At 45.1% G+C, this 16437-nt stretch overlaps 1 protein-coding gene across 4 annotated transcripts in view; it reads left to right on the top strand.

Annotated features, from left to right (window-relative positions):
* RBBP8 (RB binding protein 8, endonuclease) overlaps positions 1-16437 on the top strand; it is a 108538-nt gene that overhangs the window by 61077 nt on the left and 31024 nt on the right. For all 4 annotated transcript variants that reach the window (XM_074987293.1, XM_074987292.1, XM_074987294.1 and 1 more), the window contains exons 13-16: positions 708-799; positions 1426-1537; positions 12592-12762; positions 13532-13601. In XM_074987293.1, coding sequence (XP_074843394.1) covers positions 708-799; positions 1426-1537; positions 12592-12762; positions 13532-13601 — 445 coding nt within the window. The remainder of the gene's footprint in view (positions 1-707; positions 800-1425; positions 1538-12591; positions 12763-13531; positions 13602-16437) is intronic.

Below are 16437 nucleotides of genomic sequence, written 5' to 3'. Positions count from 1 at the left end.
CAGGAATTTTGTTTTTAATCTAGCTTACTTTATATTATAAAAACTGCTGCACTGCAGTATATGAATAAGATGTTGAAAAAGTAAACTTCTGATGTTTTACTGTGCAGCAACTGTCTCATATAAAAACTTTTATAAATAATCAAGTCTGAATGTTTATTTACATTAATGCTGTTTTTAAGAAATTGCTGTTCTTTAGCAGCGAGCTTACTTGTCAATGGAGAGCATTGCCACCAACTATCCCTATTTATGGGAATTATGCTATATATTTTCACTTTTCTAATTGGGATCTCTGAATCACCATGTCTCTTGATAACTTGTTCACTGAGCAGAATTCTTTTCAAGCCCTCTCTGAAACAAAAGAACTAAGCCCACCAACTTAACCATTTGTTTATTAGAATCTTTACTACTTTGATCATTGTCAGCTCTGAACAGAGTGGATGAGCATGGAACTTTGTATTGCAGTATTATCCTTATTTGAAATCATCATATTTGTGGGTCTACAAAGGAGCGAGTGCATCATTACAGTAGCAGTATATACAGTAGATAATACAAAAAGAAATCTAAATAATTATTTTAGAAATTTGTAACTGTGCAAAATTGTATCAAATTGGTGTGCTTATGCTAAACTGTTTCATCCTAGTTATGGTGTCAGTAGTTTGATTCTGATTTGTCTTTTTGCTTTTGTTTCCTGTATCTTAACCTCTAAGATAAACCACCCTTAGAAAATATCCAGTGGAGTATAGATCCAGGAGCAGACCTTTCCCAGTACAAAATGGATATTACAGTTATTGACACCAAGGTAAGCTGGAATTTGAATCTCATCCTCATAGCCCATAAAATAAATAATAAAGGTAAGTAAATTAGTCTTAAATTTCATAATAGGCTGCACATCTAAAATGTGGGTTAGACAAAACTGGAAAATGGCAACAGTAGATTTAAACATTACAAATGCATTTCACTTACATTTTTAAAACAAGTTGAGGATCTGTTTTGCAAAGTTTTATCTCCCAAAGCTTTCCATTATCCACTATGGAATTAGTACCATATTCTTGTGAGTGCTTTCCTATTCGCTGTGGAAAAGGGAATAGTAATTACTCAAATGTTTTGTAAAAAAATATTTTAAAATATTGTTAATTACACAATGTGTGTTTTGTAAATGTACACTGTAAACTCTTTGGTAAAGAGCTGAAAACTTACAAGCCTCGAGTTTTACTTTATTTGGCTCACTGACACTTGGTCAGTATTGAAGCATGGCTTGCTGAGTGTCTTCCTGAGTGGTAATTATTTTCATAGGTGCTGACTTTCCCTCTAGCTGAGGGGGAAAGAAGTATTCTCAGCTTCCTGGTCTCCAGCCCAGACTTGCCTGAAATATGTCAGTGTTTCCTTTAAAGTGTTACTAAGCATTATGATGTTTCATTTATTCAGGAAGGGTCTCAATCAAGACTAGGAGAAGAGACCGACATGGACTATACATATGTTAGTGAAAGCATGCTACTAAAAATGAAAACCCAAGAACAGAAAGGAGAAAGCAGTCCAAGTATGTATTTTTCTTCTGTCCACAAATTGATTTGTCTAGTTTTTGATTTCTGGCATTACAGTAATGTTGCAGTAACAACTACAGGTTTATTGTGGTGACTTAATCCATTTCCTATTTAAGTCAGTAGAAGACTATATTGAGGTCAAACACTTGGACAGGGTTAACAATTCATGGCTCAAATTGTTTCCCTTCCACATTTCTATAAACAAATTAAATATACCTTGTATAGTAGTTGTAGTCTAAACTGAATTAAATGTTAAATATTTAAGTTCTGTCCTGACATAAAAATACCCTATCAAAATACCTTTTTGTGGAAAGATCTTATTTTAATATGCTAAATATATGCAGTTATAATAGGTGTGTGTGTGCATATATAATTTATTTCAAGTCATATAAAAATCTATTAAATTGTGTTTAAAATATCTGTGTAAGTTGGATGGAGGTGTATTATTCCTCACTAGTAAAGAATGCAGACATTCTGTATTTGGGTAAGTCCACAATAGCAACCAACAACAAAACACCTTGGTTCTCCTTCAAGTGATTGCTCATGTGCATCCCACACACCCAGTCACCAGAAGCTTTTTGCCCTAGCCAGATGCCATAGGTTCTGTGCAGTGCCCCCTGGAATGGCATAGATATCACGACCAATATATGCACCACCTGACCCACTCCCCCTTCAGTTTCTTCTCACCCCACTGCTGGTCGCCGGAGCTCTTGCCTTTCTCTACCCAACTTATTAGCTGACAGCCTCTTTATAGTGTAAATAGTTCTTAAGTACATGTAAATAGTTTTATTGTTAGTTAGTAACAGAGGGAGTTTTATTGTTAGCTAGTTAACTTTCTGATTTTAACAGATAGCTCTTGCCTGACTTGCTTGGGGGAAGGACACTGACATGACCACTGCTCGATTTGCGAGGCCTTTAAAAGATCGAGGACTTTGAAAGATATTTTCCAATGCCTCAAAGTCCTGCTGATGGAAGCAGCTCTTCAACCCAGGAATCCCCAGCAGGAGCAGGGAGTGGAGCCTCTTTGGTGCAGAGTGCACCAGCACCATCTACTATAGTGCCAACTAAGGACTCTGGGCACCAGGAGCAGGTGCAGGCACCGTCGCCTTCTCGGGACCATGGGAATCAATCTCCGGTGCAAAAGAGGAAGAAGAGGCACAAAAGAGACAGGTCACCAACGTCAAAGAGCGGTGGCCATAAGCCCATGGCACTGGCACACCCTGCCAAGGGGCAGGAGGCACGTACGTTGAAACTAGTGCAGAGCATGAGCCTGCATTCTTTGGACTTGCCCTCAAAGCCAGAGGTGTTTTGAGTGGCACAAAGCCTTCTGCAAATGATAGCGTTGGGTCTTGCTCCATCTAGGGAGGACTGGTGCTGTAGTACCGAGACAGAGGATTGTCTGGTGCATATGGACGTAACGCCTGCGCCAATTCCAGCATTGACTTTGATGCTGGCACCAACACCGTACTTGTTGCCAAGCACTCTGGTGCTATCCCATCAGGGAGCAACAGCGGGCCAGTTCCAGGTGTCCTGTGCTCCAGCACCAGCACCCACACAGGTGGCTCTGCTGTGGTCTTCTGCCTCTGAGTCAGCGTCAGAGGTGGACTCATTCTACTCGAGCTCCGGACGTAGTGGGAGCACAAGAGTGTCACGCCATAGCTATCACAGGCGCTGTAGTTGTCGTTTGGACGATATGAGTTGGCTGCCGACTTCACAGAGTGCACAGCAGTGGCCCTTCTGTACCCTGTGGGCCTCTTATGAGGTGCAGACCCAGGGCATGGGGGTAACATCAAGAGTGCTGGGGGTCCCACCAATCCCACACTTGGCACTGTCAGCATCACTGGGAACCCGACCGCTGGAACAGCAGCAGGACCCGGTGAACACTGTGGGGCTGCCTGCCTCCATTTCATCGGCGTCAACATCAGCCACTTTGCAGCGGGGCTGGACCTCAATGGATCCGACAGCCTTGGTGCCTATCCCTTCAGTGCCAGTAATGCAGGGACCAGACCAGGAACCTGATCAGGCTCAAGGACAAGGCCTGACACTGGTGCCATTTGAGCCACCAGTCTTGGGGTTTCCTGGCCAGATGGCACCCATGCCCATACCTAGCACAGCACCTCCCAGCTACCACATAATCCCTGTGGGGGGCCAGTTGCAAGGACAGATCCCTGCCACCCTCCCGCTCCAGACTCGGGTTGTCATCATTATCCTCTCCAGATGAGGCGGTAGCAGGCTGTTTGGCCTTGCCAATGTTGGAGGATGGCAGGGCCTTCAAGCAACTCCTTAGGAGAGTGGCCCAAAAGTTGGGACTGCAGGCTGAAGAGGTCTGTGATGAGATGGGCTTGGTCACGGACATTTTGTCCTCTATGGGGCCCACCAGGGTGGCTCTGCCCATAATCAAGACAATTGCCACCACGGCAAAGAATGTCTGGCAGACTCCTGCTTCCGCCCTTCCTAAGGCCTGTAGGAATGAGAGACGGTACTTTGTCCCATCCCAGGACAATGGACACTTGTTTACCTCCTCCCCCTGTACCAACTCCCTGGTGGTAGATGCTGCAAGTCACAGAGAGCGCCAAGGTTTCCAGGGTCCCTCCCCAAAAAAACAGATGCTAAGCACTTGGACCTTTGTGAGAGGAAGGGTTTATTCGATGGGTGGGGTACAGTTAAGAATTGCTAACCAGCAAGCCCTGGTTAGTGGATATGCTTATAACACAGTCAGTGCCCTCCCGAGGTTCTCTGAACTGGTGCCACCTGAAGCCAAGCAGGACTTCACAGTGGTGGTCATGGACTACAAACTGGTTTCTAGAGCGGCTCTACAGGCTGCACTGGATGCTACCACATGAGGTCCAGCAGATGGTTCAGGACGTCCCCTTTGATGGCCCAACTTTGTTTTTGGACAAAACTGATCAAAGATTCTATAGTGTGAAGGACTCCAGGGCCACCCTGTGCTCTCTGGGCCTACATATGCCTGCTAGTCAGCACAGGGACTTTAACCTCCATCAGCAGAGACAGTTTCCACAACTGCAAAGGGATGATAACAGAAGGCAAAATAGGACGGGCAGGTGCTGTTTCATCCAACAGTATCATGGCCATCAAAAAGGCCCACAGGGAACCAACCTACAGTTTTGATGGCACAGTCAGGAGCAATGAACCTATTACACCCAGTCCAGTATCCCCATTTTTTTCATTCTGCCTTTCCCCCTTCTACAATATGTGGTGCAGCATCACCACAGACCAATGGGTCCATTGTATGGCAGAGCAGGGACATGCCATTCAGTTCTCTTCATATTCCCCGTTCCAGCCTCTTCCCTGTCCCTCTTCAGTGACCCCTCTCACTAGATCCTGCTACGGCAGGAATTGCAATCTCTCCTTGGTTCTGGGGCCATAGAAGAAGTTCCTTCAGGGGATAGGGGTTTTACTCCCGTTGTTTCCTAATTCCAAAACCAAATTGGGGTTTGAGACCTATTCTAGACCTAAAAGGGCTCAAAAATTTAGCGAAAAAGATAGTTTGGCATGATATCCCTAGGTCTCATGCTCCCGTTGCTGGAATGGGGGACTGGTTCTCTGCTCTCAACTTACAAGCCACGTATTTTCATATTTCAGTTTATCCTCCTCAAAGGAGGTTCCTGAGATTCATGGCAGATAGAAACCATTATCAGTTCACAGTTCATTTTTGGTCTGTCTGCGGCCCCAAGGTCTTTACTAAATGCATGGCAGGAGTAGCAACGCACCTACACAGGCAAGAGATGCAACTGTTCCTGTACCTGGACGACTAGTTGGTCAAGGGCACTCTCGGAAGCAAGTGCTTCAGCATGTACAGTTGATTTGACAAATGTTCGTAAGCCTCACTCTCCTGATCAATGAGACAAAGTCTGTACTGCTTCCATCTCAGTCAAAAGAGTTCATAGGAGCCTGTCTGGACACCCACATGTGCCAGGGCATTCTTGCCCACGAACAGGTTCAGAACCTTGGGAGTTGTCATCTGTGATATCTTGTCAGTTCCCACCACGACGGCCAAGTGCTATCTGCGCCTGCTGGGTCACATGGCAGCATGCTCCTTTATGGTTCCACAGGCCAGGTTGAGAATGCACCTCTTATAATTGTGGCTGGTGTTTGTGTATCACCTTGTAAGAAATAGTTTAGACTTGGTGGTTACAGTGCCAGCGTACGCTCTGTCAGCCCTGCACTGGGGGTTGGACAAGCAGGTCTTCCTCACAGGAGTTCCTTTCACACACACCCCCCACCCAGCAGCCCTCCGTTCTCTAGTGACAGTCACTTTGGACCGGGGGTGGGAAGTGCACCTGAGTCAGTTCCGAACCCAAGCCGTATGGAGCAATTCGGACCTTCGACTCTATGTAAATGTGAGGGAGCTCAGGGCCATCAGACTAGCATGTGTGACCTTCAAGGCCAATCTGGTGGGGCGTTCCATGTCAGTCAGAATAGACAACACAACAGCAATGTACTATATCAACAAAAGGGGGTGCACACTCTTTTCCTCTGTGTCACGAGGCCACAATGCTCTGGGATTTCTGCATACAGCACGGTATCCTGTTGAATGCCTATTACCTGCTGGGGTGCACAATTTGCTAGCAGATCACCTCAGCAGGTCCTTTATGGATCATGAGGGGTCACTCCACCCAGAGGTCATTCATTCCATTTTCCAGAACTGGGGTCATCCCCGGGTGGACCTGTTTGCCTCCCACCTCAACACGAAATGCAGGACGTTTTGCTCTTACCTCAGATAGAGCTCGGGGTCCTGGGCAGACTCCTTTAGTGTTCCATAGTCAGTCTGGCTGATGTATGCATTCCCTGATTCTACTAGTCCACAGAGTCTGCCTCAAGATTCGGTCAGACAGGGTGTTGATCATTTTAGTGGCACTGGCATGGGCACACCAGCACTGGTGCTCGACCCTCCTTCACCTGTCGATTTGCGAGCTGATGACATTGCCAATCCACCTGGACCTGTTGACAAAACAAGGAGGGAGACTGCAGCATCCCAATCTCTAGTCGCTGCACCTCACAGCATGGATGCTCTGTGGTTGAGACACCTGGATCTGGTCTGTTCGGATCCCATAAAGGAAGTACTGTTAAATAGTAGAAAACCTTCTACGAGGGTGACTTATGTGGCTAAATGGAAAAGGTTCTCGGTTTGGGTGTCTCACAGAAGGCTATGTCCCTTGCAAACCCCCATCCCAATTTTAGACTACCTCTGGGTTTATTGCAGGAGCACTTATCCCTCTCCTCTTTTAGGGTGCACCTGGCTGCTATCTCAGCCTTTCACCTGGGTCATGGATTGTTTTCTGTTTTCTCAAACCCCATAGTCAAAAGGTTTCTGAAAGTTTAGGAAGAATCAAGCCTCAGGTTCGGGCACCCTTGCACCCATGGGATCTTCATAGAATGCTAGGACTGGAAGGGACCTTGAGAGGTCATCGATTCCAGCCCCCTGCCCTCATGGCAGGTCCAAGTACTGTCTAGACCTTCCCTGATAGACATTTATCTAACCTGTTCTTGAATATCTCCAGTAATAGAGATTCCACAACCTCCCTAGGCAATTTATTCTAGTGTTTGACCACCCTGACAGTTAGGAACTTTTTCCTAATATCCAACCTAAACCTCCCTTGCTGCAGTTTAAGCTCATTGCTTCTTGTTCTACCCTCAGAGGCCAAGAAGAACAAGTTTTCTGCTTCCTCCTTCTGACACCCTTTTAGTTACCTGAAAACTGGTATCGTCCTCCCTCAATCTTCTTTTTTCCAAACTAAACAAGCCCAGTTCTTTCAGCCTTTTCTCATAGGTCATGTTCTCTAGACTTTTGATCATTCTTGTTGCTCTTTTCTGGACCCTTTCCAATTTCTCCACATCTTTCTTGAACTGCAGTGCCCAGAACTGGACACAATACTCCAACTGTGGCCTAACCAGCACAAAGTAGAGCAGAAGAATGACTTCTCGTGTCTTGTTCACAATACACCTGTTAATGCCTCTTAATTTGTTCTCTGTTGTTTGAGTCACAAAACAGCGTTTTTGGTGGCAGTAACCTTAGCTAGGTGGGACTGAGTTGAGTGCACTTTCAGTGGATTCTTTGTACACAGTGTTTCCTAAGGATAAGGTTAGACTGAGACCTCACCCTGCATTTTTACCAAAGATGGTCTCTGTGTTTCATGTTAATCAGGACATGTCTTTACTGGTATTTTACCCAAAACCTCACACCTCTTCAAGGGAAAAATGTTTATATACCTTTAGATGTAAGAAGGGCACTGGCATTCTATATGGGCAGGACTAGGTCCTTTAGAAGGACACAACAATTGTTCATGACAGTAGCTGATAGGATGAAGAGCCTTCCGGTCTCCTCCCAGCGGATTTCCTCCTAGATAGTAACATGTACCAAGGAGTGTTAAAAGCTCGCGGGGGTTCCCCCTCCTCTGATCAGGGCTCACTCCACTTGAGGGCAGACTCCTCTGCAGCTTTTTTTGGCACAGGTGCCTATCCATGACATCTGGAGGGCAGCCACCGGGTCCTCATTTCACTCGTTTACAGCTCACAGTGCATTGATGCAGTACAGGAGGGAGGATGCTGCCGTAGACAGAGCTGTCCTATCATAGAATCATAGAACACTAGGACTGGAAGGGACCTCGAGAGGCCATCGAGTCCAGCCCCCTGCCCCAATGGCAGGACCAAGTACTATCTAAACCATCCCTGATAGACATCTATCTAACCTGTTCTTAAATACCTCCAGCAATGGAGATTCCACAACCTCCCTTGGCAATTTATTCCACTCTTTGACCGCCCTGACAGTTTGGAACTTTTTCCTAATGTCCAACCTAAACCTCCTTGCTGCAGTTTAAGCCCATTGCCTCTAGCTCTATCCTCAGAGGCCAAGAAGAACAAGTTTTCTCCTTCCTCCTTATGACTCCCTTTTAGACACCTGAAGACTGCTATCATGTTTCCCCTCAATCTTCTCTTTTCCAAACTAAACCAGCCCAATTCTTTCAACCTTTTTTCATAAGTCACATTCTCTAGACCTTTAATCATTCTTGTCACTCTTCTCTGGACCCTCTCTAGTTTCTCCACATCTTTTTTGAACTGCGGTGCCCAGAACTGGACACAATACTCCAGCTGAGGCCTAACCAGCACAGAGTAGAGCGGAATAATGACTTCTCGTGTCTTGTTCACAACACACCTGTTAATGCATCCCAGAATCATGTTTGCTTTTTTTGCAACAGCATCACACTGACTCATATTTCGCTTGTGGTCCACTATAATCCCTAGATCCCTTTCTGCTGTAGTCATTCCTAGACAGTCTCTCCCCATTCTGTATGTGTGAAACTGATTGTTCCTTCCCAAGTGGAGCACGTTGCATTTGTCCTTATTAAACTTCATCCTGTTTACCTCAGACCATTTCTCTAGTTTATCCAGATCATTTTGAATTATGACCCTGTCCTCCAAAGTAGTCGCAACCCCTCCCAACTTGGTATCATCTGCAAACTTAATGAGCGTACTTTCTATGCCAATATCTAAATCATTGATGAAGACGTTGAACAGAACCGGTCCTAACACAGACCCCTGTGGAACCCCACTTTTTATACTTTTCCAGCAGGATTGAGAACCATTAAGAACTACTCTCTGGGTACGGTTATCCAGCCAGTTATGCACCCACCTTACAGTAGCCTCATCTAAATTTTATTTGCCTAGTTTTTTTATAAGAATATCATGAGATCGTTTCAAATGTTTTACTAAAGCCTAGGTAGACCACATCTACCGCTTCTCCCCTATCCACAAGGCTCGTTATCCTAGCAAAGAAAGCTATCAGATTAGTTTGACAAGATTTATTCTTTACAAATCCATGCTGGCTGTTTCCTATTGCCTTAACCACCTTCCAAGTGCTTGCAGATGATTTCTTTAATTACCTGCTCCATTATCTTTCCTGGCACTGAAGTTAAGCTGACTGGCCTGTAGTTTCCTGGGTTGTTGTTATTTCCCTTTTTATAGATGGGCACTGTATTTGCCCTTTTCCAGTCTTCTTGAATCTCTCCTGTCTCCCATGATTTTCCAAAGATGATAGCTAAAGGCTCAGATACCTACTCTATCAGCTCCTTGAGTATTTTAGGGTGCATTTCATCAGGCCCTGGTGACTTGCACACATCTAATTTTCCTAAGTGATTTTTAACTTGTTCTTTTTTTATTTCAACTTCTAACCCTACGCCTTTCCCACTAGTATTCACTATGTTGGGCATTCTTTCGTCCGACTTCTCAGTGAAGACCGAAACGAAGTCATTGAGCATCTCTGCCATTTCCAAGTCCCCTGTTGCTGTTTCTCCCTCCTCACTGAGCAATGGCCCTACCCTGTCCCTGGTCGTCTTCTTGTTTCTAATATATTTATAAAAAGCCTTCTTGTTTCCCTTTATGTCTGTAGCTACTTTGAGCTCATTTTGTGCCTTAGCCTTTCTAATCTTTCTCCTGCATTCTTGTGTTGTTTGCCTATATTCATCCTTTGTAATTTTTCCTTGTTTCCATTTTTATACAATTCCTTTTTTATTTTGAGATCATGCAGAATCTCCTGGTTAAGCCAAGGCGGTCTTTTTCCATATTTTCTATCTTTCCTACACAGCGGGATAGCTTGCTTTTGGGCCCTTAATAATGTCCCTTTGAAAAACTGCCAACTCTCCTCAGCTGTTTTTCCCCTCAGCTTTGCTTCCCATGGGACCTTACCTACCAGCTCTCTGAGTTTACCAAAATCTGCCCTCCTGAAATCCACTATCTTTATTTTCCTGTTTTCTGTTCTACCCTTCCTTAGGATTGTGAACTCTATGATTTTGTGATCACTTTCACCCAAGCTGCCTTCCACCTTAAGTTCTCTACCAATTCCTCCCTATTTGTTAAAATCAAATCTAAAACAGCTTCCCCCCAGTAGCTTTTTCAACCTTTTGGAATAAAAAATTGTCTCCAGTACAATCCAAGAACTTACTGGATAGTCTGTGCCCCGCTGTATTAGTTTCCCAACATATATCTGGATAGTTGAAGTCCCCCATCGCCACCAATCTGGGGCCCTGCTTGACTTTGTTAGTTGTTTAAAAAAAGTCTCATCTACCTCTTCCACCTGGCTAGGCGGCCTGTAGTAGATGCTTATCAGGACATCACCCTTGTTTTTTTACCCCTCTTAGTCTAACCCAGAGACTCTCAACACGTCCATCTCCTGCGTGCATCTCCACCTCAGTCCAACTGTATACATTTTTAATATATAAGGCAACACCTCCCTCCTTTCTTCCCTGTCCATCCTTCCTAAGCAGGCTGTACCCTTCAATACCAACATTCCAATCATGTGTATTATCCCACCATGTTTCTGTGATGCCAACTATGTCATAGTTATATTTATTTACTAGCACTTCCAGTTCTTCCTGCTTATTACACATACTTCTTGCATTTGTATACAGGCATCTAAGATATTGGTTTGATCTTGCCTCCCTGTTTTGCCCTGACCCTCTTTTTACTCTGACATTGTTGCCCATGCTGCCTCCCATTTCTGACCCATCACCCAGATTTCCATGTTTTCCACTTACCTGTGGGCTTGGCTCCCCTGCCTCAGTCGAACCTAGTTTAAAGCTCTCCTCACTAGGTTAGCCAGTCTGTGTCCAAATACGGTCTTTCCCCTCCTCGAAAGCTGAACACCATCCCTGCCCATCAGTCCTTCCTGGAATAGCATCCCGTGGTCAAGGAAGCCAAAGCCTTCCTGGCAACACCATCTTTGAAGCCAGGCATTCACCTCTAGGATGCACCTGTCTCTGCCTGGGCCTCAATCACTGACAGGCAGGATTGAGGAGAATACCACCTGCACCCCAAACCCCTTCACCCGTGCCCCCAGAGTCCTGAAGTCACTCTTGACCTGCTCAGCATCATACCTCACAGTATCATTAGTGCTCACATAGATGAGAAGCATGGGATAGTAGTTAGAGGGCCTGATGATCCTCGCCAACGCCTCCGTAATGTCTCGGATAAGGGCCCCAGGCAGGCAGCACACCTCCCGAAATGAAATGTCAGGGCGACAGATGGGCGCCTTCGTCTCCCTCAGAAGAGAGTCTCCGACCACCACTACTCTACGTTTCCTCCTCGCAGCGGTGACAGCAGACTTTCCAGCCTTGGGGGTACGAGGCTTCTCCTCTACTGTACGGGGCAGTTCTTTGTCTCCTGTATCAAGTACAGCATAACGGTTTCCCAGTACCACAGTGGGAGGATTCTGAGCAGGGGTGGAACACTGCCTGGTGCCAGAAGTAGCAAGCTGCCAGTGTCCACTCTGATCTATCTTCTCCTCCACCAGTGGTTTATTAGCTGTCCTGTGTACTGGGACAGTTACCTCAGCTGTCTCCACATGAATACTATCCAGGATTCCTTTCAAGGCTCTGACCCTGCCTCCTAGGCAGTTGCTTATATCCACCCACCTTGGAGTGCACGTGAGTGATCACTCGAAGAAAAGACAGTTACCTGTTCTGTAACTGGTTTTCTTTGAGATGTGTTGCTCGTGTCCATTCCAAAACACTCCCGCCTTCCAAACTGTCGGAGTAGCTGGCAAGAAGGAAATGATTTGGGGATGAGTCAGCCGGTGCATATATTGGTCGCCATATTGGTGCCACTCCAGGGGGCGCTGCACTGACCCTATGGCTACTGGCTAGGGCAAAAAGCTTCTGGTGACTGGGTGTGCACCAGCGTACACCCAACTTGGAATGGACATGAGCAACACATCTCGAAGAACACCAGTTACAGAACAGATAACTGTCTTTTCATGGAGTGCTAAGGTTAAGGATTTATTGTTACATCTCTTTGCATATATAAGCTTACATCAACCAAGGTGGTTTTTTTGATGAAGAAAAGCATAATCCATATTTAAGAGATGAAGAACAAGGCACACAAAAAATTAAAATTTTAGTAACCTGTTTTAACAACCCAGTGACAGAGCTGGAAGTATAACCCTGTTCTTTTGACTAGTGCTCCACCAAAAACTCATGTTTTGTTGAATTCAGTTGTTGAAAAACTGATTTGAATGTTCATGCTGACATGCTTTTAGAGGGAGAAAGAAAAATGAATGACAGCTTTGCAGAAATGTTTGATCGGACATCATATGAGGAATATGAATCTTGTGTAGAAGAAAACAGTGCTTCAGCATGTGGTGAAAAAGAAAATCCTCTTGAGGAAGAGGAGGAAAATGAGGAAGTTTCATCAGCAAGCATACAAACAAGTGAGTAGTACAGGTATTTTTTCTTTAATTATTATGTTAATAATTAGATTGTTCAAACTATAGGATAATCTTATTAATTGGGAGACAGTCCCACTAAAAACAGAATTATGCCAACTAAGTGAATTCAGTCAGTTTTGTAGGATTTTAAGAGGATTAGAGAAATCTATTTAAAAACTGCTGCATTAAATAATTTAGCAATCACACAGAACCAAGGAAGTATTGCAGAATTTAACATAGGGTCTGTGCTGGAGGATGTCTGTCGTAGGAATCACTGATTCTTGGTGCTAGTGGGTGATTTGAGTGCAATTACTAAATCAGTTTATTGGGTGGGGGGAGAAATCTAAGGAGCTCTTTCTAAAATTATTTGAAAACTTCTCTCTCTGCTTTGCACTTTCTCTTTTTCCTTCTTTTCATTCCACTTTACATCTCCCACTACTATCACTTAATCCTCTTGCTCACCCCATTCCACACTTCTCTTACTGCAAGTATATTCTTATCGGTTGCCTCAAAGATAACCATGTATTCCATGAAGCTTGATCTCAGTGCTCTCATTGAGCACAGTAGAGGGTATATAGTTGTGAAATAATAACATTGAGAAATTTACAAGTGGTTTGGTTCAGGAAGATAATGGTTAATTTTTGCTAATTTTTAAAATTGACTTAATTTATAAATTTACAATTTATACAGGAGAGTTAGGCCATTCGTTTTATGGTCATTAGGTTTAAGCAGTTCAATAACAGATTTACAGCATGTTTTTATTTATTTACAGAGCATGAGGGTAAGCAAGATAAAACAAAGCAGAAAGCTTTTGTGGAGCCATATTTTAAAAGTGATGAAAGGTAATAAATATTTTTATTAATGTAAGAGCATTGAGTTTTCCCCTCTGAAGAGCCCTTATCTCTTCATAAAATAAAATGGCTAAATCATTCCCTACAAAGAAGCTGAAGGTGTACAATTGGAACATCTCTAGATTAAATCTATGTCATATAACCAATCATGAAGATGCGTTATGTTTATTATGGTGGTGCGTAAGGGCCAGCTGAGAACGGGGTTACATTATACTACGCACTATATAAATTTATGGCATAGTAGATGGTTCCTGCTCCAAAATGTTCACATTTTAATGGACAATGCTGACAAGGAGAATAAGCAATGTGCTGGTGGCAAACATCAAGTACATTCCATGACTGGTGGGAGGGGAATAGTACTTAAGAAGAGATCGGGTAACGGGAAATAAAAGGGAAGGAGAAGGAGAGAAACAGGGCTGGTGACCAGAAGGTAAGAAGGAGATGGTGTGAAGTGGAACGCAGATGAAGAGACTGGAATATGGGGTGAATCAGAGTAAATAGGCAATCTGCACAAGGAAGAGGGAGTCAGTTTCAAGTAGAATGTCCAAAGTTGAAAAAGATCCTTGTTTAGCTGCTCCTGTTGCTACTCACTGGAGTCGCTGTCTGGCTCCCATCTGTAGTTTTCCTCCAAGGCCAAAAATTATGTCTGTTCCTTATAAGTTGAGGGCTTTTCAGTGTTTCAATCTTTTTACTCCCTCCTTCTAGCTTTTTTGAAATTCCTGTGAACATGGGAACATTCAACGAACCAATACGTATCTTAGGATTTCTCTATTCATTTCCTCATTTCATCATAATCTGTTAGTCTTCATTTCATAATACTAGGCTGTCAATCGATTAAAAAAAATTTAGTGTGCCGTTAAACAGTAATGTTGCCCAATGTGCTTCGGATTTCCTATAAGTGCCCCATTTATACCAGGGATGAAACATGCTACTCCAGAAAAAAGAATGCCTTGGAAAATCTATGCCCCTGAAAAGACATCCAGGATGCACACTTCTGTTTTTGCCTGCTTACTTTTTTCTCTTTCTAAGGCCATCAGCTTCACCCTCCAAACAAGCACGCTCAAGCGCCTGGCACACAAATGTCTAATTTCCCCCTCCAGGCACTTAATCAAAGGCTCTCCTGGCAGCGCCCCACCCTGCAGCTGGGGGCGTGGAAATGGACAGTGCCCCACATAGGCTCGCTCCTGGGCACTTTTTCCTCTGTAAAGCCAAGTCCCTTGTGCCTTTTCCCTGTTTGAAGCAGGGCACACAGTGGTGTGCTGTGCCCCCCTCCCCCCCCACGAAGGAGGAGGGTGAGGAGTCACCAAGGCTGCAAGCCACAGCTCTCCTGCAGCCACCAGGAGGGACCTTGTGGCCAGCAGCTCCCAGGGGTGCTGGCACTGTGGAACTGGAGATGTGCTGAGGGGTGGACTGGCTGCCCGCCCCCTGCTCTGCTGTGGGCAAACACCTGGGAGTGGGAGCAGGCGCAAGGCACATCTTGGCGTGGGCATTGGCTGCATGCCAGAGTCCAAGTTCCTCATGGAGGCAGACGAGGGTCTTCCGAGCTCTCCTGCTGCTGATTAGAGCAGATGTCAGAGGGTATGAAGAAGGCATTAGGACCCACCCAGAACAAAATGGCACCTCCAAAATCCAAATCTGGTGAAGTCATCGCTGACAAAGCCAAACAGATGGAGCGCTGGGTTGAGCACTACTCCGAGCTGCACTCACGCGAGAACGTTGTGGTTGACGCAGCCCTCGATGCCGTCGAGCTCCTACCAGTAATGGACAAACTGGATCAGGAACCGACTGTGGATGAACTGAAGAGAACCATCGACAGCATTGCAGCAGGAAAGGCCCCTGGCCAGGATGGTATACCACCAGAGGTAATCAAGTGTGCCGCGGACACACTCCTGGAACCCTTACATGAGCTACTGTGCCTGTGCTGGAAAGAGGGTGAGGTTCCACGGGATATGCACGACAGTAACATTGTAACGTTGTATAAGAACAAAGGAGACAAGAAGCGACTGCAACAACTACCGTGGAATCTCCCTCCTAAGCGTCACTGGTAAACTGTTTGCTTGTGTCATCCTTGGCAGACTCCAGAAGATTGCTGAGAGGGTGTACCCCGAATCGCAGTGTGGATTCCGCGCAGAGAGGTCTACCGTTGACATGGTCTTCTCTCTATGGCAGCTGCAGGAGAAATGCAGGGAGCAGAGAAAGCCACTCTACATAGCCTTCATTGACCTGACCAAGGCCTTTGACTTGGTCAGCAGGGGTGGTCTGTTCAAACTGCTCCACAAGATAGGCTGTCCTCTATGGTTACTCAAGATGATCCAGTCGTTCCACGAAGACATGAGAGGAACCATCCAATATGACGGCGCTTTATTGGATGCTTTCAGAATCAGGAGCAGCATCAAACAAGGATGCGTGCTTGCTCCGACATTGTTCGGGATCTTCTTCGCACTCCTCCTGAAGCATGCCTTTGGATCTTCAACAGAGGGCATCTTGCTGCACACAAGATCTGATGGGAAACTGTTTAATCTTGCAAGGCTGAAAGCTAAGTCTAAGGTGTGGGAAGTCCTCATCAGAGACATGCTGTTCACAGACGATGCTGCTGTAGTGTCTCACACAGAAGACCAGGTTCAAAAACTGCTGGATCAGTTCTCCAAAGCGTGCAAGGACTTTGGGCTTACCATCAGCCTAAAGAAGACAAACGTACTCGGTCAAGATGTTGCTGAATCCCCATCAATCAGCATTGACAACTATACGTTAGAGGTCATCCACGAGTTCATTTATCTCAGGTCCACCATCACTGACACCCTGTCGTTGGACACTGAGCTAAATAGGA

The sequence above is a fragment of the Carettochelys insculpta genome, chromosome 2 (genome assembly GCF_033958435.1).
Source record: "Carettochelys insculpta isolate YL-2023 chromosome 2, ASM3395843v1, whole genome shotgun sequence".
In the NCBI taxonomy this organism is placed as follows: Eukaryota; Metazoa; Chordata; order Testudines; family Carettochelyidae; genus Carettochelys; species Carettochelys insculpta.
Note: the sequence above shows the minus strand (reverse complement) of the source record. Positions and strands in the feature narration are given on the sequence as shown.